The 27,005-nt window shown below is 49.4% G+C and overlaps 2 protein-coding genes across 8 annotated transcripts in view; both read right to left on the bottom strand.

Moving 5' to 3' along the window:
- The window catches only part of myo9aa (myosin IXAa), a 106,297-nt gene that overhangs the window by 28,368 nt on the left and 50,924 nt on the right, over positions 1–27,005 (bottom strand). For 5 of the 7 annotated variants that reach the window (XR_011993770.1, XM_072718007.1, XM_072718009.1 and 2 more), the window contains exons 3-15: positions 24,490–24,584; positions 22,648–22,710; positions 21,302–21,401; positions 20,203–20,256; positions 17,897–17,994; positions 17,574–17,700; positions 14,030–14,119; positions 11,371–11,487; positions 9,951–10,085; positions 5,179–5,300; positions 4,072–4,213; positions 2,622–2,817; positions 882–1,001 (exon numbers count right to left, since the gene is read on the bottom strand). Coding sequence is in view for 6 of the 7 variants with exons in the window: in XM_072718007.1 (XP_072574108.1) it covers positions 882–1,001; positions 2,622–2,817; positions 4,072–4,213; positions 5,179–5,300; positions 9,951–10,085; positions 11,371–11,487; positions 14,030–14,119; positions 17,574–17,700; positions 17,897–17,994; positions 20,203–20,256; positions 21,302–21,401; positions 22,648–22,710; positions 24,490–24,584 (1,459 nt within the window). In the remaining variant the exon portion in view is untranslated. The remainder of the gene's footprint in view (positions 1–881; positions 1,002–2,621; positions 2,818–4,071; positions 4,214–5,178; positions 5,301–9,950; positions 10,086–11,370; positions 11,488–14,029; positions 14,120–17,573; positions 17,701–17,896; positions 17,995–20,202; positions 20,257–21,301; positions 21,402–22,647; positions 22,711–24,489; positions 24,585–27,005) is intronic. The other 2 variants (XM_072718011.1, XM_072718010.1) reach the window with 2 other exon arrangements.
- Positions 20,330–27,005, bottom strand: part of LOC111845620 (GRAM domain-containing protein 2A) — a 95,291-nt gene continuing 88,615 nt past the window's right edge. The window contains exon 12 of the mRNA XM_072718013.1: positions 20,330–20,344. The gene's annotated coding sequence lies outside the window, so the exon portion shown is untranslated. The remainder of the gene's footprint in view (positions 20,345–27,005) is intronic.

Genomic DNA, 27,005 nt, shown 5'->3' with positions numbered 1-27,005 from the left:
TTGGCTCTTTGTAGTAACAACAAACACATAGTACTGCTGCAGTAGGCTGCTATGAACACTGATAACAAAAATGCTCATTGTAGAAATACCCCTTCCAAAGAGACGCTGATTAAAGTGATGTCAGGACTGTTTGGAAAGAGACATACGGTCCACAGAGAGTCCCCCCCCCCGTGGGGTCAAGCCTCCACCCACCCAGATGTGACACAGCTGTGAGACTTGATGGCAGACAAACACTAACTCCAGAGGTCATGCACAGGACTGCAGACGAGGCCAGTGCGTCATCACATGCGACCAGTGGCATGCAGCATGGCCCGACATGCGATGAGTGGGATTAGTGGGTGGGGGGGGAAATAGGTGCAGCCAGCGGGGGAGCCTGTGTGGCATGCAGGGCGGCCGCTCTCACGCAGACAGCAGCGTATTGGGGTGAGCGATGGAAGGAATGGGGGGCGTGGAAGCCGGCTACCATCCACATCAAATCACCCGTGGGAGGCCCGGATCGATTTGGGGGGGGGGGTGTAACAAATTGGGATCCCTGGGATCAATGTGGGGTATCAGAGGTGTTTTGCAAAAACAGCCAATTCAGCGCAAAGTGCCCATGGAAGGAGCTTGCCACTCTTAGATGCGAGCCGCCCAGCCTTGAAGGACGTTTACATGGCTGGCATCACCGTGGCTTCTGGCCAGACAATTGCCCACAAAAAAGCCAGCAGTCAGTGTCGAGTCAGGGGGCCTGGTTCTCATCTGGAGCTTGGAGAATGTGGGGCAGGGGGAGTGTGTGCTGGGCCTGGGAGCGGGAACAGGGGGGATGCAGTCAGTCGGAGCCCTCGCCCTTTTCCCCGGGTGCGTGCAGAGAGCAGTGAGGGATTGTGGGTTTTCAGCCTTACTGTACTTCTCCTCTTTGCACCTCTGCAGGATGGCTAAGCTCCTCTGATGCACAGGGTGCTGAAGAAAGCTAAAACTATCCACACTTTTCAAAACTGCACATGGAGCAGCATCATCATGCCCTTTGGAAAGCAAAAAAAGAAATAAACAACAACAGAGAAACAAAATAAGAAAAACAAGAGAGAGAGAGAGAGAGAGAGAGAGGAGAGAGATTATACAGAGAGAAACGACAGAGCATTCTATAAGGGAAATGTGTGCAAGACATACAGGAAACAGTTATGTTCACCTATTACACTGCTGGCCTGGCTTAAAACTTCCCATTCATTACAGTTCACTTGACATCATGCCTGATCGATCGTGCTCTGATTTCACCAGACAGTCTGACTTGCCTCTGCCCATTCGTCTGACACAAATGCTCTTTTTGGCCAAGTGATGCATCACACCAGGATAGTTTTCACATTAAAAAAAATTGCCTCATGTGAATATGAGTGCATCTGTGACCTGTGCCATTCTGGACAATGCAAACGTGCCTCTAAAATATACTGAAACTCCAGCAATGACCTTTGGACGGCTGGAGACAGAGGGACGTTTCGCATCTCTGCAGCTACATTCACTGGCCCGGACGCTGCGGCTCAGAGGGCAGACGAGAGGCCACTGCGTGACAGAGTCCGAAACGGCCCGAAGCTTTGGGGAGCTCAAGGAAACGAGACAGCATGCGGCTACAAAGGCCCCCGAAGAAGCTGCAGTCTGCTGGGGGGGTGGCCGCAGAAGTTCTGCGGGGTTTTGAGGCAGGCAAGTGGAGTCAAGAGAGGCCCACCTCGACAGCCGCAGAGGCTGGGTACGCCCGTGTACACACACAAGCTCGTGCACACGCCCGTGTACACACACAAGCTCGTGCACACGCCCGTGTACACACACAAGCTCGTGCACACGCCCGTGTACACACACAAGCTCGTGCACACGCAGGCACATAGAGAACACACTCTCTCTGGCACGCTTTGGACAGCTCATGTCAAAGCGTGAAGTGAATCACATCCAAGGAAAGAACAATCTGATCGGAGGCAGAATTAGGCAAACTGAGATTGTATGGTGGCAAACTGGTATTGTATGGTGGGAATAATCCTTCCACTGGTTTTGGACAGGACATTTTCTCCTCAATGTGTCCCGTATATAAACTTCCATGTGTATAAAAAAGCCCTCTATTTGGCTGTGATGCTGATTCTTGTATCAATCGCTGGCATGGTGGTGCGGTGGTTTAGGAACCACATATGAAAAAGCAGCATTGAATAGAGCATTTTGCTGTAATAGTAAGACAGTAAGTAATTAAGCTTAATGAAATACAAGTACAGAGTATCATCAGGCAGCATGTCGGCCAGTGAAAAGTGGGCAAAATGTGGATCTGCAGGGAGAAAAACAAATGATATTCTCTTTGTTCACAGTCAGGCACCAAAAGCGACAGAGACATGGCGCTGCCCTGAAACCTCTCTGTGTAGCAGCATGCCAGCCTTTCCGGAAGGACGTAGCTGTGAGGAGCCTGCAGGCTGGGACACGGCCCCAGAACAGGGTGCCGGAGCAGATTAAACAATGCAGAAGTCGGAAGTCAGGCTTAAGCAATGCTGTACGCAGTCAAAAAAATATGATTTAAGTTTGAGTTTCGCTGGCTGCTCAGTAACAGCCCCCCCCCCCTCCCTAAGGGTGTGTGGGCCGTGATGCCAAAGCGCTGAACGCTCGCCAACACTCACCAGGCTTCTTCCCTGTGAACCTGCGGCCCGCCTCCCGGAAGGACACCACGGCACGGAAGTAGGCGCGCAGCACAGCCCAGCGGAACGTGGCCACTGGGTCGATACCCATGAGGCCGCAGATGAAGGCATTTCTGCTGCTCTTCAGCAGGGCTACAATGTCAGGCCGCATGTGGTCTGTGTTCTTCTCCCTGAAGTCCTGTGGGCAAGACGGAGTGAAGGCATAAGGAGAGCATGGGGGGTGTAAAGAGGGTGTAAGGAGGGCATAAGGAGGGTGTAAGGAGAGCATGGGGGGTGTAAGGAGGGTGTAAGGAGGGCATAAGGAGGGTGTAAGGAGAGCATGGGGGGTGTAAGGAGGGTGTAAGGAGGGCGTGGGGGATGTAAGGAGGGTGTAAGGAGGGCATAAGGAGGGTGTAAGGAGGGCATGGGGGATGTAAGGAGGGTGTAAGGAGGGCGTGGGGGATGTAAGGAGGGTGTAAGGAGGGCATAAGGAGGGTGTAAGGAGGGCATGGGGGATGTAAGGAGGGTGTAAGGAGGGCGTGGGGGATGTAAGGAGGGTGTAAGGAGGGCATGGGGGATGTAAGGAGGGTGTAAGGAGGGCGTGGGGGATGTAAGGAGGGTGTAAGGAGGGCGTGGGGGATGTAAGGAGGGTGTAAGGAGGGTGTGGGGGACGTAAGGAGGGTGTAAGGAGGGTGTGGGGGATGTAAGGAGGGTGTAAGGAGGGCGTGGGGGATGTAAGGAGGGTGTAAGGAGGGCGTGGGGGATGTAAGGAGGGTGTAAGGAGGGCATGGGGGATGTAAGGAGGGTGTAAGGAGGGCGTGGGGGATGTAAGGAGGGTGTAAGGAGGGCGTGGGGGATGTAAGGAGGGTGTAAGGAGGGTGTGGGGGACGTAAGGAGGGTGTAAGGAGGGCGTGGGGGATGTAAGGAGGGTGTAAGGAGGGTGTGGGGGACGTAAGGAGGGTGTAAGGAGGGTGTGGGGGACGTAAGGAGGGCGTATGCAGGCTGTTTTCACTATCTGGCACAAGTATTGCTTCATTTAAGGCTGCCGTGAATTTCTAAATACATATATTAAAAAATCCTTAAACGACAGTTATGCTTCAGTCCACAGAACTGCAATCGTAATCAAAGGATTACAGTAAATACCACTAAGTACATTTTGCCCAACCCTGTTTTTTAAAATAATTTTTGGATAATTTGCTTATTGGAACATGGCAGCAATGTGGAAAAAAGCAAAAGAGGTGAGTAATAACTGAGGAATTAACAGGCTATTAAAGTAAATGATGTGGTATTTCTGAAACTGAGGAGAGACAAAATACAGCAGTGGCACGCGAACACGAAAGTGAGAGAATTCAGAAAACGGATCAGCAGATAACCAGGCCTCCATGTGGCCTGTAGGGGGCACCAAAGCTTCCCTCCACTCCGCTCGGGGGCGTCATGGACGCCCTACACGCACCTTCACGCCGTACTTGACCTTCCCAGCGTAGTGCCTGATGATGAACGCGGGCTCCATGACAGCCGGGAACTCAATGTAGCTGTTGCCCTCATGCTGCCTCTTGAATTTGTCCAGCAAGGTCTGATTGGTGGCCTGGGGGAAGCTGTGGCAGAAATGGCGGGGGGGGGGGGTCAGGCAGATATTAGGTTACAGACCCACCATGGTCATTATTCACGAGGAGAGCTGTACAAGAGCCCAGTGGTGTGTTTACGATGTCTGACGCCATACTTCTCATTCTCCCCGCTCTATGCCGGAATGCCGGCACACGTCACCGGACCTGGGAACTGACTAGCTTCCTATTCCGCTTTTAAGGCTGTGTGCCAGAATTACAGAGCAATTAATAAGCCTATAGATCACCTTTTATGTGAATAAATAAATGTCACTAAAGCATACAGAGCCTTTCTGACCTTTTTCTTTGCGCAAACAGCCCAGCCTTGAATACAACAGTTTATTGAATCCAGATGTGCTTTGAAAGCCCCGAAACTTACTCTTCATGTGAAACTGAAAAAGGACCAGGCTTTAAAAGTCTATAAGAGCACTTTTCAAAATGCATTTCTTTACCAACTTGAGCTCTGCTGTGCTCAAATCTATTTGCATTTTGTATAGTAAAAAAAACATTAACAAGGGAGCCATTTAATTGTTAGGTGTTTGGGAAATATTTAAAATCGCCAAGGAAGGACGTTCTCTTTTGGTGAACAGCCTGTTAAAGGACACGTTTATCATTAAAAATGCCAATCTGTCATACAGTCAGAGAGTAAGCTGAGGCAGCCACGTTCATTCCTGCCTCAAGGGGGCCCCAAGTTAGCCAAGGTCCACCCTAACCAGCACAAAGGGCTTAATTACCATGACATCATGGATCAGTAAAAAAAAACAGTTCATCACTTTGGTGAGGTGGAGTCAGACACAGGACTGTTACTAGATTAAAGGGGAGTCTGAGTCAGAGCAGCCATATATGACCGGCAGAATGTGCACATGCTATTTGTACTGCAGTCATTTTTTAGCATCGGGCAGCCGGCTGGCTAGCATGATCAGGGTGGGCAGACGTGGGGGAAGCTTCTGCACACTCACTTGCTCTCTTCATCCAGCAGGTGGAACAAAGCCGTGGGCTTCTTGCTGATCAGGTTGATGCAGCCCGTGTTGTCGATGTAGTCGATGTGGTGCCAGGCGATGCCCTCAGACCGGTACTCCTCCTGCAGGGGATGGAGAGGACAACACCTGTCTGCAGCAATGCCCATGTGCCCGCGTCTCCCGTGCCCTTTCTGCTGTTAAAGGCTGCCCTGAGCCATGGCCCAGCGCTGGGGGAGACAGCCACTGTGGGCGGTGTAAGCCTCCTAAGGACGCCCTCTATGGTCCAGGAGAAAGTCCGCCGGATCCAAGGACCCATTAGCGTGTGACATCACAGCCTACAGCTGAGGGTCGCCTACTTCCCCAGGCGCCATGTGTTGCTGGATTCATACCAAAATAACATCTGAGCAGCGAAGTGCTGCCAAGTGTGAAACAATCCACTCTCCTTCCAGTGGGTATTTTACCCTTTTATTTAAAGGTGGGGGGTGTAGAGAACACAATCCTCAGTAACATACCAATGAGATGATTTCCCCCTTTCCTCCTCTTTTCAACAGAAGTAAAAATACATCTGGAACAACTAGATAATGTTACTATTTTTTTAATGATTTTTTATCTCACTTCCCCCACACAGATTAGTATGGAAGCCTCACTGGCACACACAGATCCTAGCAGAACCTAATAAGGTATCCATGTCAGTCCCACCCAGGGAATGGAATGAAAACAGTAATCAGCAAAGGCGGCCTGCCTGCGTCCCACTGCCCGCCCATCGGGGTGCCATGACAGCCCGCTTACAAATGGGCTCTAAAAATACCCGAAGCTGGCACCCAGGCCAGGGAAACGCCTTTTGCTACAGGAAAAAGCAGGGGCTCCGCCTTTAGCCAACATGCCACATTCTGGGGGCCTCGGACACTGCTGGCTTTCCACACTGCAGGCGGGATGTGAGAGGGCACGGGGCCGCACGTGGGATGTGAGAGGGCGCCACATGTTGGCTCTCCACACTGCAGGCGGGATGTGAGAGGGCACGGGGCCGCACGTGGGATGTGAGAGGGCGCCACATGTTGGCTCTCCACACTGCATGCGGGATGTGAGAGGGCACACTGCAGGTGGGATGTGAGGTGGCTTGCACTGTAGGTGGGATGTGAGAGAGCGCCACATGCGGGATGAGAGACAGCAGCACACACGGCATGAGAGAGCGCACCATAGGATGGGAATCTTTCTGGAGGCCAATTGCTGGGAAAAACCCACCATAGCACTTGCAGAGCATTCTGAGTGACAGTCCACCTGGGCGAAAACTGAAAAGCAACTGGGGTAACATGGAAGGGGATGCACACGAGATCCAGAAAGATGCCTCTAGGGCTCGCTAGCCCAACAATATCAGCAGAACCAAAGAAATATTAGGGACACCTGCTCTTTCCTCAAAAGACACACCCATAATCGATCTGATAAATTCAGGGTCCATCAGTACAGATGTTGATAAATGAGGAGACAGGCTAAATGGGGTTCTAAGGCCTGACATAATGGAGTCATGGTCTGTGTATGTAAAGGAGAACAAACACAAAAAAATTTCTATGTGCAAAGCGACAATAGGTGGCAGGCATGTTGAACAAGTGTGTTAAGAATCGCAGTGCTGCCGGGTTTCCAAAGCTCAGCAGTATCCTGTGTGGATCTGGAACGATGCAACACCCTGACAACATGCAGCCAACTGAAGACGGCTGCGGGAAAAGCGTGGGGCGGCTTCCCAGAGGAGCGCCAGTATGACACATACTTTCCTGTGTTCAAACGGATCACTGGCCATGAGAGGTCTGATCTTTGCTCCTTCAGTGAAAGCGCAGAAAGTCTGCTCCACCCTAACCATCAAGCAGAGCCCAAGTTATGATGAGGTTAATGCCGCTGTGTTTCGGGCCGCTGTGTTACGGTGTATGAGCAAGTTCTTGAAGTCCAGTGGCAGTGTTTTTGCAAACAAACACTGCAAAACTGCCACCCAAACCTTTGCGGATTTGCTCATGAGAAAAATTCTCTTTTTGATAAATGTGCTGCCAGAAAATTGCACACTTTTGAACAACCGAAGGCCTGCCCCCCCACACTCAGTGTACACTGAGGTAACAGGGTGCTGAAGGAAGTCACATGTTCTGGAATCACATTTATTTCTATTAAGTGTAAAACTGGGATTGTTCCCATGCTAAAGTTTCAGTACTTCAGAAAGTAGTGTTGTGGTGATGGGATGTACTGCAGCCATGAGCCACTCAGGTAGGATATGTAGCTGTACAGGGAGCCAGCTGGGTGGCTGGAGCTGAACACAGAAAATGCCAATTCATGCTAATCAACGTCAATTAACACTACTTAATGCTAAAGGGAGAGAGCTTGTACTGGTCTGAAATGAGACATATACTGCTGAGTACTGCTCCCAGCTTTATAGTGATAGGGATTCATTGCTGCAAACAATATCAATAAAACCAAAACACCGGAAACGGAGCCGGCGGGACCGGCAGTGACTCTGGGCATCTCATCAGCAAGCAGCCATCTGGCTGAGGGCACAAATGAACTTCAGTAACCACCTGAAAGCAAGTGAAAGAATTTACAGCAATACCGTAGATGGCTGGGCAGAGCGTGGGGGTGTAACTACGAAAGGAAAGCCAGTGTGCAAAGAGGCCGGGCTGCATTTATGAGCGGTGGGCGGCACACAGGGCAGGGATGTGGGTCGGCAAGGGGCCGCAGTGGGCCCCGCCCACTGACACCGGCTTGCGGGGCCCCGCCTACTGACACCGGAACACTGCCTTGGATGGACACAGTCCTACTGCAGAACTGCACAGTGCAGGAAAAAAAAAAAGCCCTGGCCAACACCAAAAAACAAACCCCCTGGGAGGCTGTAGCCTGGGGAATGTCTGATATTCCCCCCGATGCTGACATAATAAAACCCACGCGTCATAATTCTGCAATAATTCAGCAAAATCCCATTGGCCATTACACAACTCCCATGATGCATTTCATTTGTGTTCACAGTAATCCACCTCAAACAGGACAAACCAAGCTTATGGTATCGTGATGATCTGTGCCATTACTGAAACATTACCATCATGGTGTGAAAGAATGGAGCGAGCTTCCAATGGCAGAAGTGCTTCTCCGTGCCAAAGGAAACTGCCCAGACAGATCAGTATTACTTAATTACGGCATCACACCTTAGAAGTAACCGAAACAGACACTGTCCGAAGGGAGTGAAAGGTCACTTATTCCCCTTAAGAGCGGGAGCGGCAAATACTCTCACACAAAAAAAAAGGTATTCATTCGGATGATTCTGCCATCCCGGAGCATGCTCAGAAGGAGGATCTTAAAGGGAGCACTGCTGGGTTCCTGAGAGGAAGCTCTCAGCTCCGGGACGGTGACCAAAAGGTGATCGATGGAGCACGAGCATGTGCACGTTTGAAAAGACACAAGGCATTTGATAAATGGACGTATCCATAACTTCCAGGCTGGGATAATCAGACATGCGAGATGACATTCACTCCGCCGATCTGCGGCTGGCTTGCTGGCCGAGCCACGGTGCCTCTCCCCCTATCTGCACGAGGAGGGCTCCCGTATATCAGGATGACTGGACAAGATGGTAATGAAATCAAATGGAAAATAATCGTGTAGGTGTGCTGACAGCTGCTGACTGCAAATCACGCTCCTATGAGTACAGTCCTTAACAGTACAGCATGTGCGGCATAGGGGAGATCCCGACACAGAGAGTCTGCCGTGGGGGAGGGAGGCGACAGCAGCAGCCAGCCCGGCCTTCAGAGCTGCTATGAAGCAGCCCCACACTGTCACTCGGCACGGCAACACAGAACTTCAAATGCCCAGTGCTGCATTTTCCACAGACACTATCTTTCAGGACAATGGGACCAGAGTGCTTCCCAAGAGCAAAGCAAACGTCCTCCAGACAGGAGAACAGCCCCATCTTGAAGAGATCTCTGGCAAAAGCCATGATGATGATGATGATGATGATTTCAGATGGCTGCCTTTGTAGGTGGATTTGATCATCACAAAGCCTGCTGCTACAGAACTGTACTACATGGCTGCTATGTCAGTCTCCACAGTTCTCTGAGTTCTTAAGGAGCACAGAAGAGCTGTTTCCTAGTGAAACTACTTTAACAAGCCAGTGCACAGTCTGCAGATCTGGAATGACAAGGTCACACACCATGCAGCTACCCTTTGTGCTATGTTCATTTTTAATCCCAGTGTAAGCCTGTAGGATTCTCCCCGAATGTGTCATAGAGCCAATAATGGCACAGCAGCTTGAGGGTCAAGGAGGCGTCAGACAGAAATGGATTCTCCATCAAATCTAATCATTCCAGAAATTCAAGCTTAACATCAAAACCCTCATACTGCAGCCACAAGTCTCCAGCCGACACAGGGGGATGGCCCGCCCCTGGCCCCCAGGGCGAAGCCTGCTCCAGCCGACACAGGGGGACGCCCTGCCCCTGGCCCCCAGGGCGAAGCCTGCTCCAGCCGACACAGGGGGACGCCCTGCCCCTGGCCCCCAGGGCGAAGCCTGCTCTAGCCGGCCAGCAAACCCCTTCCCTCCCACCCTCTGTCGGGATGCGTGGCACCCACTGCAGGCGTAGACATGCATGTCATATGTGACATGATTCATGACACTGGGAAGAGGACACAGCATAGTTAGGTTGATAGTGGAAGTGTCCAACTGGACATAACAGGCTGCTGTCCATGCATGCAGACACCACCAACGATGAATGGCGAGAGCACTCACACCGGTGGCGGACGGCAAGATCGCTCACCTGCTCCAGCTTGAAGGTGTGCTGGTTGAAGTAGTGCTGGAGTCTCTCGTTGGCAAAGTTGATGCAGAACTGCTCAAAGCTGTTGCTCTCGTAGTCTTCAAAGCCAAAAATGTCCAACACACCAATGGACAGGATCTTAGAGGGAAGGATGTAGGGAGAAAATTAGAAGAGACAGAAAAAACAGAACATCTGGACTGTGCAGGGGCTAAGAGGGAGGGTAACAGAATTAGGTAAAGACAGAGGAGCGAGTCCACTTCGCTAATTCCCAAAGAAGCGAGTCCGGTCCGGTAAATCCCAGACCAACGAGTCCGCCCCGGTAAATCCCTGACCAACGAGTCCGCTCCGCCAATTCCCAGACCAGCGAGTCCGCTCCGCCAATTCTCAGACCAGGAGTCCGCTCCGCCAATTCCCAGACCAGCGAGTCCGCTCCGCTAATTCCCAGACCAGCGAGTTCACTCCGCTAATTCCCAGAGCAGCGAGTCCGCTCCGCCAATTCCCAGACCAGAGAGTCCGCTCCGCCAATTCCCAGAGGGCCTTAACCTCAAGTATCACCCTAAGCGCACCAATGCATGCTGGAGTCCCCGGACAGGGTTATTACAGCCTCACCATGGGCTGTTGGCGTTAGAGCGACTGACAGAGCTGAAAGCTTTCAAACACATATGTGTCAGAGGAGACTAGAGGCAGGTAGATGCTGAGTCACAGAGACAGAATTCCAGACATCATTCCTGACTTCTCCCCAGGCATGCGGCTTCTGTCCGGCCGCACAGCAGGCACCTCTGCAGTACCGTCCATATTTCATGGCATTCGTAATGCCGCCGTGTGCCTCTCTGGAGCTGGATTCTGTGACCGTGTCTGGAGGATCACATATGGTCCCTTGAGCAAGGTCCTTAACCCCAAAAAGCACTTCAGGGGTGCCAGATGAATGTACGGCTGAGCCGCTGCTCTGATCCCAAGCTTCTCTCTCACCTGAATGACCGTATGTCCCATGGGAGCTTCATGGGAAATGGGAAAATCAAGACTTCCAGTACACCTGAAATCATACTTACACAAATGGTAAATAAAAGTATCAGAGTCATTAAGAGGACTAGTCCCTCGTAGTGTCCATCTGGGGGGGGGGGCGCCAGGTTTGCGCCATATGTCACACCCCTGCTCAGCCATTCGGAATACCAGAGGCATTTACTGTCCAGAAAATAAAGCACTGTTCATGAAGATTTCCCAGAATGCCCCTGCACAAATACCACATGTGGGCAAAAGGAAACGGGTAACACAGGAGAACACTCCCTGGTTCTGGTGGGGGGATTGGGGGGGTGGGGGGTTAGAACAGACCTTAGGTTGTTAATGTGAGAGGTCCACCTAGATACCCTCCCTTTCCCCAAACTAGTCCTGCAGTCCAAAGCAGAAGCCTGCCTCATGGGCTCACCTTGGCACTCTCCTCCAGGTCCTTGTTGTTGAGCAGGGCGTGGTTGATCCGGAACACAATCCAGTCAAACAGGGCACTGTAAAGCGATTTGGCCATCGAGTCCCGCACCGTGCCAGCCTGAGAACAACAAGGGCAACATGTTACAGGAGGCCAACTGAGCCTCACCTTTTCATCTGGGCTGCTGTCTGTACTGCACCCCCTGGTGTCCATGGAGAATTCAGACGGGACAAACGGGACAGACCGGCCAGGCGTCTCAGCTGTTCCTCAGAGATAATACTTAACTGATATAAAGAATGGGGGAGAAAAGGAGCATTATGGACCAAGACCTCAGTCAACAAGCGATAAGAGATACATCCATAAACGGAGGAAGAACCTACTTAGTTCAGACGCCATGAAACCTGGTCACTGCTGAGCTTCATGGCACTTCTGCCATTCTCTCATTATTTTGGCAAAACAGTGGCAGGCCTGAAGGGGGTGGCGGGGAAATCACAGAAATGACATCACCTTCATCCAGTCGGTTCTAACGGTGCAGAAGTGCCAGAGGTCTGTCTTTTACTTGCGTATTACGGGCTGACATGACACCAATGCGCATCATGAATACACGCGAAAACAAAACAGACCAGACTCAACCAAAAATCAGGAAACATTCCAGTGATATATATGCACACACATAGCTTTCAGTGCCGGTGTGAAGCCTGTCTCTCAGGAAGAACATTCCGGATCAGTGGCGCATGCTTCAGGGGCATCGCCACCAGGGGATGAGGCCAGAGATGCTGGGAGCGGAAAGCCAATGGCAGAACACCGCGGGCGAGAGATTTGGAGGAAGATGCCCGGGGCGCAATCATGATCATGAGAACGGGTTGGGCAACTACAGCAGCCATAAATCACTGATAAGCTACTTATTAGTCAACCGGCCTAGCATACAAACATGCTGACACGCTCCAGCAGAGAGGCATGTAGCTGGGACGCAGGAACAGCAAATACGATTACCGCACTACTCCGAGAACAAGATAATCCTGTTCTCTAACCATAACAGGCATTTAAATTCATTTGTTCTTTGACAAAGGATGGAAACTACTGAACAGTTTTAACATTCAACGTGGTGATCTTGTTTTGGATACATTAGCAGACTATTTGGTGATGCATAAAAAGCCACAATGTAACGGAGGATGGCTAAGCAAGAGCTATTCTGGCGGATTTCTTTTTGGTATCAGGCTGTTACCAGAGTTTTACAAGGCTGAGAATGTGACTCCATTTTGGAGGAGTAAGCTTGGCAGGCCCAGGTCAGACCTCACCAAAATGACATCATCACTAATGAGTGACTGAAAATCGCAGTGAGAGACACACAAGCGCATTCCACTCCCATTCATTCTCCCCACAGCCTCATTTCCCCCGCCTTTCCATGTTTACTGAACCCCTCCCATCACAGGAAATCAGTGTGAGTCGTTCCACGCCAGACTCAAGACTTGCATGGTGATACAGACATGCACGGCCTGTTGGTCAAGGTGGCCTATCAGGCGGGCCGCTGTATCCCCATGTAAATGGAGAAAATCACAGCCGCTGCTGCAGGGAAGATTGTTTCACAATCTGCCAGAGTGAGATTACAGCCATATATCAGTGAACGCGTGGCACTCAGCATCAGATCACATACAGATGAGCATATTCAGGTGTGAGAGAGGTGTGAAAAAGCTTCAGGTTAATTTATGAAGATCACGACTTCAGATATTGGATTTGGGAGAAAGACCCAAAATGTACCGCACCCCAGTCCGTGACGTCTCCATTCCACGGCTGTGTCTCACAACCCTCCGGGTCGCATCCTCCTCCGCCAAGCCCTGACCGACCTACGTTTAGGTTACTTATGGTAGGCAGTGTGTGTCCTGTTGATGGGCATGACTTGCCCTTCACTTTAGGCTTGGCTACTGTTACGGTAATTTGCAGTAAAAAAAGATTTCATAATATTGGAATATCGTTGCTCTGGAAAATACCGCCAAAATACCGTATTACTGCAGTATAATGTCTGGATGGTATAAATATTACATACCGGCCAAGTCTACTTCCCTTCCTGTCTTTATGAAAAGGTCAGATTCCGATTTTTACTTTTTCTTCTCCTCAATAAATTACTGCTTCATTCCTCTAACACACAAAGGTACTAACACGCTAACACACAAACACATCAGGCATTTGTTACTAACAGGACAGGGTAAACAGCTAAGGGAGATATCAGCTTACACCATTTTTTCCCACCCGTCTCAGTAGCAAATAATCTTGTCAGAACCAGTACTTTCTCATTCCAGCTATTTACCCTATGCGTCCCTGGCACAAACGACCACGGAATGAATGGTCTGAGCAATGCGAGGCACCTACAGCTCGCGGAACAACAAGTGCTACACACAGCTTTCCGAGAGACACAGCTGTGACTCAGGAATCATATTTTGCAAACTGGGGTGTGTGTCCTTGGGTCACAATCCAGGATGGTCAACGGACTGTGGTGCAGGACACCGGAGTGATCCCACGTTTTAAGAGGTGTCTCTCCATTCACGGCAGGGTCTCTGAGGGCCGTGCAGACATGAGGCATGACACAGCAGTGTGAGAAGGCCTCAGCTTTCCAGAAGCCCCGATTCCGGCCCTGCAGGTGTCTGAGGTGAAGGACGAGCAGTACCTCAGCCAGCTTGTAGGGCACGATCAGCCTCTCGCCCACCGTCACCGTCTTCCGAGTGGTCAGGGCCTCAAACAGCATCTCTTCTTTAACCTGTCAAGCAGAGACCTCGGTGAATTTATGAGATAGGACGAGCCTCAGCCGCACACCCCAAGCTCTTCACCCTCTGCTTGGACTAGATGGCATGTTCTTCAAAGCCAGCTTCACAGTCAGAGGGGTCGTGTTCCTTGCTATGCCGAGCAAACGCCCTGCTGACAGTCCAGGGCTGAAGAATAGCAGTTACTCTGTGATTCTTGGGCCCAGTACCGAGAGCTCAGACTTTAATTCCGTGGATTGTTTAGTTATGTCTATGGCTTCTGGCCATGAGAAAGACATGTTCTCGGTTACTGATGCTGCCCCACGGCCCAGGTGGCTCGCGCTGCAAACATCTGCTAGCTGAGGGAAATGCGTCATGAAGAAGTGACAGTCCAAGACACAAGGACACGGGTGACACGAGAGAGCAGGATGCTACAGCAAATAAGCAACAGAGATTGGAGAGGAGCGATTCTGTTACCTAATGGCAGGATGTGACCCAATAAATGTGAATATGGATACTGTATCTCCCCTGAGACACTCTGGTGTGGCTTTAAGTGGGTCAGGCCACATGAAAAACAAAGCTATACACCTGGAGTCGACCCAGTTAAAGGTTCCTTTACCAAGAACAGAATTAACTGGCTTCCACTCGACGCCAGTGAAGCTCCCTGACACAAATGCCGGCCGTGTAATAGTGCTTCACATCCCCAAAAAGGATCTGTGCATTTAACAGCGATTGGCACCTGGCAATTAGCATCTCCCCATGTTCCAGTTGGAGCAGCAGCCCAAATATGTAAAACCACCCCCCTAAAACAGGCAAGCGATCTGGATTCCAGCGATAACGGGCCACAGTGGTGACTGGACACCGTGTCCTCAAGATGACGAAAGTTACAGATGGCCTTCCGCCTTCCTGGAAGCTGCCACTGTTACATCCTTGACAGCTTTGGGAAGCAAAATTGTCACAATTATTTTATGAACTATTATCTCCCATTAAGGAAACATTTTCATGAGTGTAAACAGAGCAGCTGCACTTGATTCTTATGGTGCCAACGGGCAACACCCAGTCCGCAGAGGTCACAGCGCATGCTGAGGTGAGCACCAGCCAGGTCCTGGTAGCACACGAGAGGATCCGGCTTCAAATTACAATGTTAAACTATTTGGCTTCAGGATGTAATTCGAATCAAAATCATTCCTTCTGAAAAACTTGTTTTGAACAATCGAGAAAAAATTAAGCTAAAGCTTTAATAAAATCAAAGCTGACTATATTAATAGCACGAACTCACCCATAGCTCAATTTTTTCAAGTCTTTGACTCACACAAAAATTTTATTCCACATAATTAAAGAAAACAGGGTGCCTGTCCCATGTGCCACAGTGTGATCCTATCATTTGCTCTTCTCACAGATCTACTGTGGCTAATTTAATTAGCTGATCAGCTGGAACAAAGAGAAACGGGGTAATTACAGTGATGAAGCGGTGAGGTGAGCCGCAGGGAGCCTGAACCCCAGACCCCAAGCCAAAAGTGCGTACCGTCACCTAAACACTAACAAATATGGGAAGTGTGTCTCCATGGTACAGGCACGTGTTAGTCACACGGCCCCCCTCGTAGAGCTGCACAAACATAAACAGCGTCAAGGCCCCTCCCACCCCCTCTGGGATTGTCTTCCCACCGAGCCCAAGGTCTGGCACGCTTCTCTACTGCACCCTGATTTGCCGATTCATAAATATCCATGCTGAAAGTTTGACTTTCCCCACTATGTCAGGGTGTGGTTATTTCTGCACACTGCCATATGCCTCTCTGGCTGTCCTTCACGTTCCTGCAAAGCTGGTTTTTAACACTGAATGCACCTGCTCCCCCAGTGAGCCCTTCTGACAGCAGCAGAGACACGACACACTTACACAGACAGGAGGCCACTGTGTCTGGGAATGGACTGGGAATGCAGTGCGAACACACTCCTCTCCTTATGCACCATCTGAAACCCACTGCAGCAGCTATACTGCTTCTGAACTTCAAGTTAGTCTTGCTTTTGTTTTTTTGTTTTACCTCACCTACCGCAGAACAGTAGTAAGGGTGAATTCAGCATCTCAATAATTATTTTTAACGATGGTAAAGATTGTGACGGTGATGGGATCTTGGCACCTCTGCGTACCCGAGCACTGCGGCATGTTCGGTACGTGGGTGGGGCACTCGCCTTTGTGGCCTGGGACCCATGGGGGGAGGGGCAGCTTTCATTCAGAGATGGTGCCTCATTCAGAGGCATTCCCTCAGGGACCCCCCCCTCCCATGAGCCCTGCCGTGGACATTCCCCGCGGCCACTGCTCCCATCTGGAATGGACCTGCACTGGAGGTCACGCTTAACACTGCCTCCAGCCCGCGGGCTGGTGGCATGCCGGTCTCTCTGCACGGAACATCAGCGACGCACATTACATCATGTGGGCTTAGGAGCTCACATTTAAAAAGGCTTTAAGGAATGTGTGCTGCTTCCCCCTGCTAGCAGCCCCATGCAGCAACAGTGATGCACTGAGACTGCAGCAGAGAACCAGTAAAAATAATGACTGGGGGAGGGGGGGGCAACCACACGCGGAGGGCAGGGCGGAAGATTGGCCAAACCCCAGAAACACTGCTAACACTCTAAAACAGGGAACTCTTCTTAGCGCGGGACGTATATGATAATTAAATTATGCAGAGCCTCCACACCACATTCCGACACGATTCAGCAGCTGGAGCAGCTGGAGCCGCCGTCTGCAGGCGACACCGGCAGGGGCAGCCCGGCTGTTGGTCACATGACCTCAGGCACTACAAAGCACCTACTCAGTCCTTTCAGTGCCTGGCACATACAGCTATTTAGGAGGTAGTTAAAACGACATTTTAGATATGTTATATTCAGAGCAGCTATTGAAAATACGGAGAACATGATCAAATAAAAGCTTAATTGACAGTATCCTGCTTCCAGGAAGGATATTTATTATTTCATTGAGAAAAACAGAATAATTTGTACAAAGGCTCCTCTGAAGTCTTGTTTTTCCCATCTGACTTTCTGAAAAGGAAAATGTTCTCTGGGAAGGCATTCCTTTTAGTATGCGGCAAATCAGACAGTTACAAAAAAACTTTTAATGGAGTATTAGCTGGAAAGGATCGTATTAAACAGCTTAGAATGGAGGACTTCCTCTCGGGGCGAGGGCGGACTGGGGAACAGCAGTGAGGATTTGGGTTGGAGGGGGACTGGGTGCAGGAGATTGCAGATGCCCTGTCAGTCCACAAAGAGGGCTACCCCTCCCCCAAAGGCACGTCTGGCGCACGTCGCCACGTCGCAGCCCGCCTGCCTCTTAGGTTACATCAGCAGGGCTAACAGACGTAGACTCCTAAAAGCGTGGCAGCGTATTCAAAGCTGGCCACAACAGCTAGGAAATGATTCAAAATGACTAACGGGCCTAATGCAGATGCTCTTACAAGGAACGTAACAGGGATGACTCACCTCGAGCAGCTGGGACACAATGGGCAGGACGTCCAGGTTGCAGATGTCGATGGAGTCATCCCGATAGGTCTTCTTCTTATAGCGGATATTCCCCAAGTGAAGGATAGCGGACAACAGAGAAAAGATCCTGCAAAAGGAGAGGAGAACATGAGCTAGTTGCATCAGCATTAAAAAGCTTTTCCTGACTCGTCAAACACAAAGAAGACAGGCCTTGGTCTGATTGACGCAGGGCCACACAAACGCAGCCAACCATTAAGTGGGAAATCCTCATCAATGGGTAGGCAGGAAGCCCACCCTGTCCCACCAACGCGGTCCAGGCTTACTGTTTACGTGTGGTGGGCAGGAAGCCCACCAACTCCATTGCTAGCTGCAGTCGCTCGAAGTCGTGCTTCAGGTCCTCTCCTTCCACCGTGAAGCAGTCCTGCTGGGGCAAACAGCAAAGATTGCGCCATTAGTGGAGGTGCCCGGTTAGTCAGTCACTCCTCCCACAAGCAGGGAGCCCCTCATGGAGGGGCAAGCAGGGAGCCCCTCATGGAGGGGCAAGCAGGGCTATGGGCCGAGCCCTGGGGCCGAGCCCTGGGGCCTCACTGTCTGACTGTCTGAAAGCTCAAGCATTAAGAGAGCTGATCTATTGGAGCAGGGAGGACACAGCCTTCTGGAAAGCCAGCTTTCAGCTTAGTCAATAAAGTATTTTTTTCTCAGATACTTTACAGATTCATGCAGAATGGACTCCTCCAGTCTATTAAACACCCCACTGGAAAAAAAACTACAAGGCCTATTCTGTAATAAAAACCAAATCGAACACAGCTAATATATTATAATCTTACTCTTTATAGCTAGTGTTAAAAATAATACTTAATGAAGAATGGAAAAAACATCAAGATAAATTCAGCAGAACAGAAAGATGGTTATTGGAGAGATTCCTGTTTTCCAAAAACCAGTGATGCAATTAATGTTCCTGAATTCCACCCCAACTGAAACTCAAACATGGAAACATAGCAAAATGCATAAAACAAAAAATATCTTATGTCTTTTAATAAAAACTGTGAGTAAAAAAAATCTGGTTTGTGGGAATCTCTCCACTGCAATTAGGGTTAGGGTTTTTTCCCCCCACTTTTTCCATTTATCTGACATACACACATTTGCACACACACACGCGCACACACACATGCAGTCACATGCACAGTCCACATATTCATTCATATCTTTGTGGGGACTCTCCATTTATTTCCATGGCAGAACCATAATCGCAAAATACAAGTTTTGGCATTTTTTGTTTAATTGCAGTCACAGATTTTTATAAAGTTGAGGTTATTCTTGTGGGGACTGAGAGAATGTCCCAGCAAGTTAAGGCACTACAGGTTTTTATCACATTGTGGGAAAATCTGGTCTCCACAATGTAATGATTACAAAAACATAAACACATGTGCGTATACACACACACACACACACACACACACACACACAGACACACACACACATTCTAAATTCTAAGGACTGTCTGGTAGATTTTAGCATGTCAACATGAAGAGAGAGAGAGAGCTTTCCTCAAATGGGAAACTGAAATCTGAATCAGACCCCAAAAAATGTATGAAAAGTTAAGATTTAACTGAAGCACCAAAAAAAGACTAATGCTGCTTGCTACATGCCTAGTTGACATTTTACCTTCCCTAAGCCTTCTATAATCTGGGACTTGATCCAACAACCTCCAGGGTAAAAATGAATGTCTGTGATGAGCGCTGTAGCCCATCAGCCATACTATGAAACATCAGAGTTGAAGTCAATAGGGTCAGGTACTGTAGAAGAATTCCGTGCTGCAAGGGATGATTCACGATACAAGAAAGTCACTCAGAGGAACCACAATAATAAAGGAACGGTGAAGAACACAACGGCAGGGTGCAAACCTGATGCACAATCCGGCGCGATAATTAACCACCAGCTCTAATTCGACTATTTTGCAGCGAACATTCGTGCATTTCACCAAACTTATGCAGGAAAACCTGATGAAATTAAACAAAATGAAAACACAGGTCACCAACTGCTCACTCGTTGTTTTCCTCCAGTAACACTGACAGGAAGGGACGGCGTGATTTCCAGAAGGCTCAGGATGCCAGCGGGCTCACTTACCACAGACATGAATGTGCTACAGGGCACCAGCGTTACGGGTCTCTGGGGGGGGGGGGGGCACCAGGAGAGAGGGGGCCTTTTGCAGGCCCCAGGTGCTACAAGAAGCCGACGTAAAGAGGCCTTATCACTGCAGTTATCTGGGCTTTGATCGATCGCCTGGAGCTGAATGGAGGATGTGACCCGTATCCCGAGAGTCACAGCGGCTGCAGCACAGTGAAAAGGCAGCTAGGTGGCAGTGTGATGCGAGGCAGCCTCATGCGAGGCAGCCTCAAATCAAGGAGGTCGTAATGGGGTGAGGGTGGAGAAGGCGTGAGGACTGTGGCAAGTGGACACGACCCGAATCAAAAATGGAAGCAGGAATCACAGAACCAAAGGGAAGCGGGGTGGGGGGCAGGTCCAGGTGTGAGGTGAGAATTCCAGAAGCCCAGCGTGGGGGGGGGGGCTGGGGGGTGGGTGGAGGCAGGGCTACACCAGCACTGATACAAAGAGCAGACATACTGACCGCTTCACTCTCACAGTGATTTCCCCAATGCGACGTGTGGCCTTTCTGTGTCATCTGTAAATAAGGCAGATGTGGTTAGGCAACGTCCCAAACGCAGCACGCTTTCTACACGCTGAGGGGGGGGGGGGGGGGGGGGGGGCAATGAGAATTCAGACAGACAGCCAGCCTGGCCCTGCATGTGTCCACGCCTCGCAAGCTCAATACAGAGGGCTGAGACGACCTTCATGGCAAGACTCAAATAAAGGAGAACAATAAGCCAAGTCACATTCAGGATGGACGGTGAAATTACACGTGGCAGGATGATTGCATGAGGTCTTCATTAGGTCTAAACGGCCATAAGGACACGAGACACATGAACACTGTACCAACAGAAAGTGGAGCACACTTGCAAACCACATTAGGATTAAAGTTAGAGTGCGGCCAGAAATATCCGTTTAAAAAAAAGAAAACCAACTTCTCTCCTGTACTGGAACATTTCTCGTGACTGTTATCTACTAAGATACAATTCTGCACCCCCTATGATATCATCACTAAAACCTGCACTTCAGCCAGGTCACATGGTTGTGGCAGTGAGGATTATTGGCTGTGCCCGGTGGCACATGGTTGCAGCGCCGAGGTTCATTGGCTGCGCCTGGTGTCACGTGGTCAGCCTGCATGACAGGCGGGGCCACATGGGGCTACTGTAAATCGTTATGCTGGAGTGAGTGTGGAGTGTGGGTGGTGTGCCTCAGTTTACAATCAAGCAGAAGGTCCTAGGGCTGCTGAACAATGGCCCCCATTTCCGTTTTCCTGTTTGCAAGGTGAGAGAGCAGCATGCCTGCCTCCCACAAGCCTCTGGGAGCAGGAGCGTAGAGCTACTGCAGATTAAAAACGCAGATTCCCGGGACAAGTTAGAAGTACAAGAAGAGATTACAGAAAGAGTGTATTATACATCATAGACAGATATATTCACACATGTTGTCTGAACACAGATTTCACAAAAACAGCACAAGTTCGACAGACTATCACAGAAGTAACTTTTCGTATGAACTGCAGTGCCCTCTGCTGTGGGTATCAGCACTGGAATCCAGTGAGCGTGCCAGTGCGGCTGTGCACCCACCTGGTTGAGGTAGTGGTACTCCTCTGGCTTCTGCAGGTGGAACATGGCCCTCTCTTCCTCACTCGCTCCTGCCAGCAAGTAGTAAAACACGTGGTAGTTCCTGCAGGAAACACGCGTTACGCTGTTAACGAGCTCGGCTCTCGAAGAAGGAGCCCTTCCGGGAATAAAGTATACATGGCAGGAAGAATATCAACATGACAGGAGGTTCTGCACAGCATAAACGGCGGCCGCACTGCACTTCAGTGCCATTCATTTTAATAGAGAGACAGGGGGGAAGATATTTTAATATTTTCCTCTGTGTCTTTGTGAGTGTGGAGTTTTACACGTTTTCCTCTTGCATGCGTCGGATCGGTCTGGGTTTTCCAGCCTCCCCCCACAAACATAAAGAGGCAGATCAGCTTGCTGTCACCATGAGCCGCTGTGTCAGCCCCGCAGCAGACTGGCTTCCCGGCCAACGTGCCCCCCCTCCCTGATGTTCACCGAAACCCTACGTGGTTCTGGGAAACTGACTCCAAAAAACGAAACCGTCTGACCATCAGAATTCATGACACGTCATACTTGCAGACCAGGTCTAAAAGGGGGGCGATTTTATTGCATCTCGCATCCATCGTCTTTTTTCGCTCAAAGTCATCACTTAGGTAACCATAATGCCTGTCACGGAATCTCAACAGTGGAGTGAAGCAGATTTAATTCACGAAAAAGATCAGACAAGAGTGAGGACATTGCTGCCTTGGAAAGGGTTCAATGTAGGGATACAAGAATGATTCCTGGTCTTAGAGGAATGTCTTATGAGGAGAGGTTAGCTGAGCTGAATCTGTTCAGCCTCAAGCAAAGGAGACTAAGGGGGGACATGATCCAGGTATATAAGATTCTAACAGGTCTGGATGCTGTTCAGCCAACTCGTGGCCATAGGTGGAAATTAGCAGGAGAACATTTTAAAATGAATTTGAGGAAGCACTTCTTTATACAGCGTGTAGTTAGAGTATGGAAAAGTCTTCCTGTTAGTGTAGTGCAAGCTAAAGCTCTGGGTTCCTTTAAATCAGAGCTAGATAAGATTTTAACAACTGTTATTAGTTGAATTCTCCCCAAATGAGCTTGATGGTCGAATGGCATCCTCTCGTTTGTAAACTTCTTATGAGAGAGTGCTAATACTTTCCCCCTCTCTCTCCATCAGGTGAATGCCGACACTGTAACTGCTCACCACATGGGTTATCAAATACGGGGGGCCTGAGGACCTGGAGGAAACCGGAGGAAGACACGGGGAAAACATGCAAACTCCATACACATGGACCCGAACCCTGGTTTCCAAAGGTGTGGGGGTTGGCTGGGTGATGAGGTACACTTACCTTTCATTGTGCTCCTGGTAAACCAGCCTGGACTTTTCTAGAAGGTACTTCTCCACATAAGCTCTACAAAGCAGAAAAAAGTGATGAGATCAAGAATTAGCAAATAGTAGGGGTGTAATGGTTCACAAAAATCACGGTTCGGTTCGATACGACACACTGGTGTCACGGTTCGGTATGTTTTCGACACAGCAAAAATAAAAAGAAATGCCAGATAATTTCTTTGATTTTTTTCACTTTTTTATTTATTAAAACATCAAAAAAGTATGATCTTGTTTTTTTCTTTTACTTTAAACAATGATGAAGCTATTCTTCACCCATCTTCTGACGTTTCTTTTTAGCAGCAAATAAAACAAAACCTCCTTTATAACCAAAACCAAAAAGCTCCTGATAAAAAAAATTAATGTAATATTGTAGTAGTTATAAACTAATAGAAAAAAAAGAACAATTTTGTTTTTATATGGAACTCAGTTTCAATCAATTTTTAAGTTTTTTTTCCTGTTCCACTGCTTCTGTCATCCCGTTGGCCAGATCCTCACTCGTGTGACTCTCAAGGGGGTGTGTCTGAAGAACATGGCTTTTCTTTTTTTTATTATTTTTTTATTATTATTTTTTATTGGCTTTTCATCTCCCATTCAGCGTTAATGTAATGTGCCGTTACAGTCAGGTAGCTTTGTGTAGCCCTTGACGTCCAGCTGTCTGTTGTCAAAGCAATCGCTGGTGCTTTGGCCAACTGGTTCTCTTATTGTCTGGCTGAAACGGGCTCGTGAAGGAATAACGTAACGGGGCTCAATTACACTTAGCATTTTCTTAAAACCCGTATTTTCCACTACCGAGTAAGGTCTCATATCTGCGGCTATAAATGTACCGATCACCTCTGTGATTTGTTTTGCCCTGTTCGAATCTGATGGAAGTGCCTGTCTGAATGCCATGGGGATAGTTTGTAGTGTGTGTGTTTCTAGTCTTCGTCTAGTTCCAGTTATTGACACGCTGGGGTGATGTCGGCGTAAATGAGTTGACATGTTTGAAGTATTGCCGCTGATGTAGCTTACGGTCGTGTAGCAGATGCGACATACCGTTGTTTTTTTAATCCACCACTCTTTTGCCATCACCCTCATAACTTACAGGGAAACCAAAGTGCTCTCAAACTCCAGACCTGTTGGTTACAGGAGGATCCTGTATTTCTGGTCTGATAATTGCATTAACGTTACTAGCCATTTTGCAACGAGCTAGTGCAGCAAATGCCTGACTGACTGGAGTAGTGTTTGGGGGTGAGAGGGGCAGTCAGCACGTCGTTTGGGCTGCCTTGTTGAGCGTAGTAGCACTGAAAACATATTTTACACACTTTATTCTCTTTAATTTTTTTCAAATATAAAAGTATTTTTCTGAATCGTTCGGTTTGTAATGCGTACCGAACCGAAAGCCTCGTACCGAATGGTTCAATACGAATACACGTATCGTTACACCTCTAGCAAATAGGTCCAGTAATTCAAGGCAATCTCTCTAACATTCTTCTATATGTAAACAGGAGAGAGGAATGGGAGCCAAATGAGTTGCGAAATGACTATAGTTTCGTGAATCAGAGGATTGCAGAGCTTCTTTCACTACCTACACATTCCTATCATAAATTAAAGATAACCTGAGTCAGGAGAGCAAAGTAAGGACTATTTGAACTTTAGCTACATTAACCAGCTGAGCTAGTTTTATCAGGAAGCCAGGAACAGCCTGTTATCAGACGTCAAGCAGATTGCGGTTTCACGGGCGAGCCGCAGCCAGCCAGGTGACGGCTACGCGGTGACGGCCACACGGTGATGGCTGAGCAGGAGTCCGGCAGGCCGCCATTACCCGCCAACGGTGCCGCTCTCCTGGTAATTCACTTGGATGAACTTGCCGAAGCGGCTCGAGTTGTTATTGTGAGCCGTCTTCGCGTTTCCAAATGCCTGCAGGAGGGACAAAAAAAAGGAGAGGGGGAAAAGAAAAAGTGAGCAAATAAGGGAAAAATATGGGCTGATGAAGGTAAGGATCGGGGAGCTGCTTACAGAATCAGAATCAGAAAAACTTTATTTATCCCGGAGGAAATTGCTCAACATGCTTACATGTTTGGATGTGCTGAAAGTACAGAAAAACAACCAGCCCTCACAAATGAATCTTTACAAGCAGAAAAAACATCGATCTGGGAATGATGGACTGGCACTTCGCAGTCACAGCTGACCTCACTGGATAAGCTTCAAAATCCGGGTGAAATTTAGAAACATGATCTAAGGGTTTAATTTCTAGCAAGTGAGATCCTTCTGTGTGAATTCTGTAGTACATGCAAGGCCTAGTATCTTTTTGGACATGGCTCAGCCCTGACGTGAAGCAGGGTGCAGCAGCAGAGCTAAGAGCACTAAACCGGTGATTCCCCTTGGGCTGCCCGCCTGAGTGTAACCCCAGCCTGCCAGGGAAGTCGTCAAACCTCACAGTCATCTGTAGGCATGCCGAGAGTAAACAAACTGCTGCAGGCTGGGCGCTGCCGGTGGCCAGGGGGCCCCTCCCGTCCCGCGTCGTCACGCCGCACCGCAGAGCGGTGCTGTGGGTCGGCCCAGAAGTAAACATTGGCAGGATCTCAGGCGAACCTCCCCGCCATGACTCATGCCTCGCTACTGCATTGAGGGCCACGGTGGAAACTGGGAAGCAAAGGGCCCCGGCATCCCTGGACAGGGGCAGGGCCAAGCCGACCCACAGCTAAAGCCGCTTCGACCAGGCAGAATGGGCTCCACGCGGAGAGGAAGCCTCACAGCTGCTATTCGGGGGGGGGGGGGTTGGGGGGGGCACCATGGAAACAGGCCGTGAACAAATAAACCCAGGAGAAGATTATAGGTAGGGCAGGAGGAGGAAGACTGACAGTCAGCGATGAGATTAAACGTGGGGGTGGTGAGTGGCCCAGTGGGCCAAGTCTGTGCCTGTGGTCAGTAGATCGCCAGTTTGAGGGCCGGCCTTGGGAGAACAGTCACATGCCCATGGAACCTTGAGGAAGGGCCCTTAACCCCCAGCTCTAGGGTTGTCGCCGCTTGGCTGACCCTGTGTTCTGACCCCTGAGCTATGGAGAGCGAGATGAGGTCGACGAAGAGAAGTCATTATTTATTTTATTTACATGCTAAGAGGGTTGAGCAGCTTTTAGCAAACAGGATGTGCTGAGGACCAGCAAAGCCAGGCAGTGCCCTGTGCTGAAAGCGTGGACACTACAGGTCCAGACCCCAGTTACACACAAGCACAAAAGCATCTATTCCCGCGTCAAAGAAAAGGGTGAGTGACAAATCCCTCGTCAAGGGAACAGGGTGCCAGTCGGCCCACCCCAACATGTACTTTACGTGAACTGAAAGGAATCTTAATTCGGTGTAGCGTAAAATTCAGAAATGAGCTGGTCCATTAGTCTGGGAAGAGTGCAGAGGTGAGGACATGGATGTGGGGTGATTTATTCGCTTCTGTGCCACCAAAAGAAGAGCGACAGCACGCCAACTGAAGAGGAAAGGATCCTCCAGTCAGCCTAGACACATTTACAGTGTGAGGGACTTCATAACGCTGCAACTTCATTTGGCACATAAAAACCACTGTCCAGACAACCAAAACAGCCCCCTCGCCCCTAGAGTGAGAGAAGAATGACAGTTCCGGGACGGACAATGTCTGATCATGCCCCACATGCTTATTCCTCACCTCACAGTGGGTAGAGGCTCTCCCCCAGCCGAGTGACAAAGGCTAGGCAGACACACAAGTGCACTCTACCATGTTTACTAGACCCCGTTTATTACTATTGTTCAGCCTGGGGGGCCGTGCACTTTCCCTCCTCTACTGAAGGGATGCCAATCCTTTTCTGCTGCATTCTAACAACTGCAAAACCCAGGCAAAAATAAAAATCTCAGCAGCAGGACTGGGCACCAAACTTTGGTGCTGTGGTAGCGAATTCTGATGCCCAAGCAGTTAATCTCAGCGTCTGAGAGCTAATAAACCTGCAGCACACTTGTGTAAAGATCATACTTATGTCAAGTCACTGGTGATTAGCTGTCTAGTGTAACTTTACACAAATACGTTATAGAGGTCGGAAGGAAAAATGTGAACTGGCTCACGTGTGTGCGGTTGTTTATGTTTGTCGCATAGTGTAAAAAAAAAAAAAAGCCTACGAAATCAATCGTGTGGCTCCACAGGGTTCCAGAGTGCGACCATTTAGTCATTTTGTGACAAAATTTTTGGAGCGTGACAATTTTATAACTTTCGCAACTTGGCGCACCAATGTGACTTTGCAAATACACCCCGCATACAGTGGCAAATATATCAATACATCATCTTATATCACCTAAAACACCCAGAGAGAGCGAGAGTTGATG

The sequence above is a fragment of the Paramormyrops kingsleyae genome, chromosome 11 (genome assembly GCF_048594095.1).
Source record: "Paramormyrops kingsleyae isolate MSU_618 chromosome 11, PKINGS_0.4, whole genome shotgun sequence".
NCBI lineage: Eukaryota > Metazoa > Chordata > Actinopteri > Osteoglossiformes > Mormyridae > Paramormyrops > Paramormyrops kingsleyae.
Note: the sequence above shows the minus strand (reverse complement) of the source record. Positions and strands in the feature narration are given on the sequence as shown.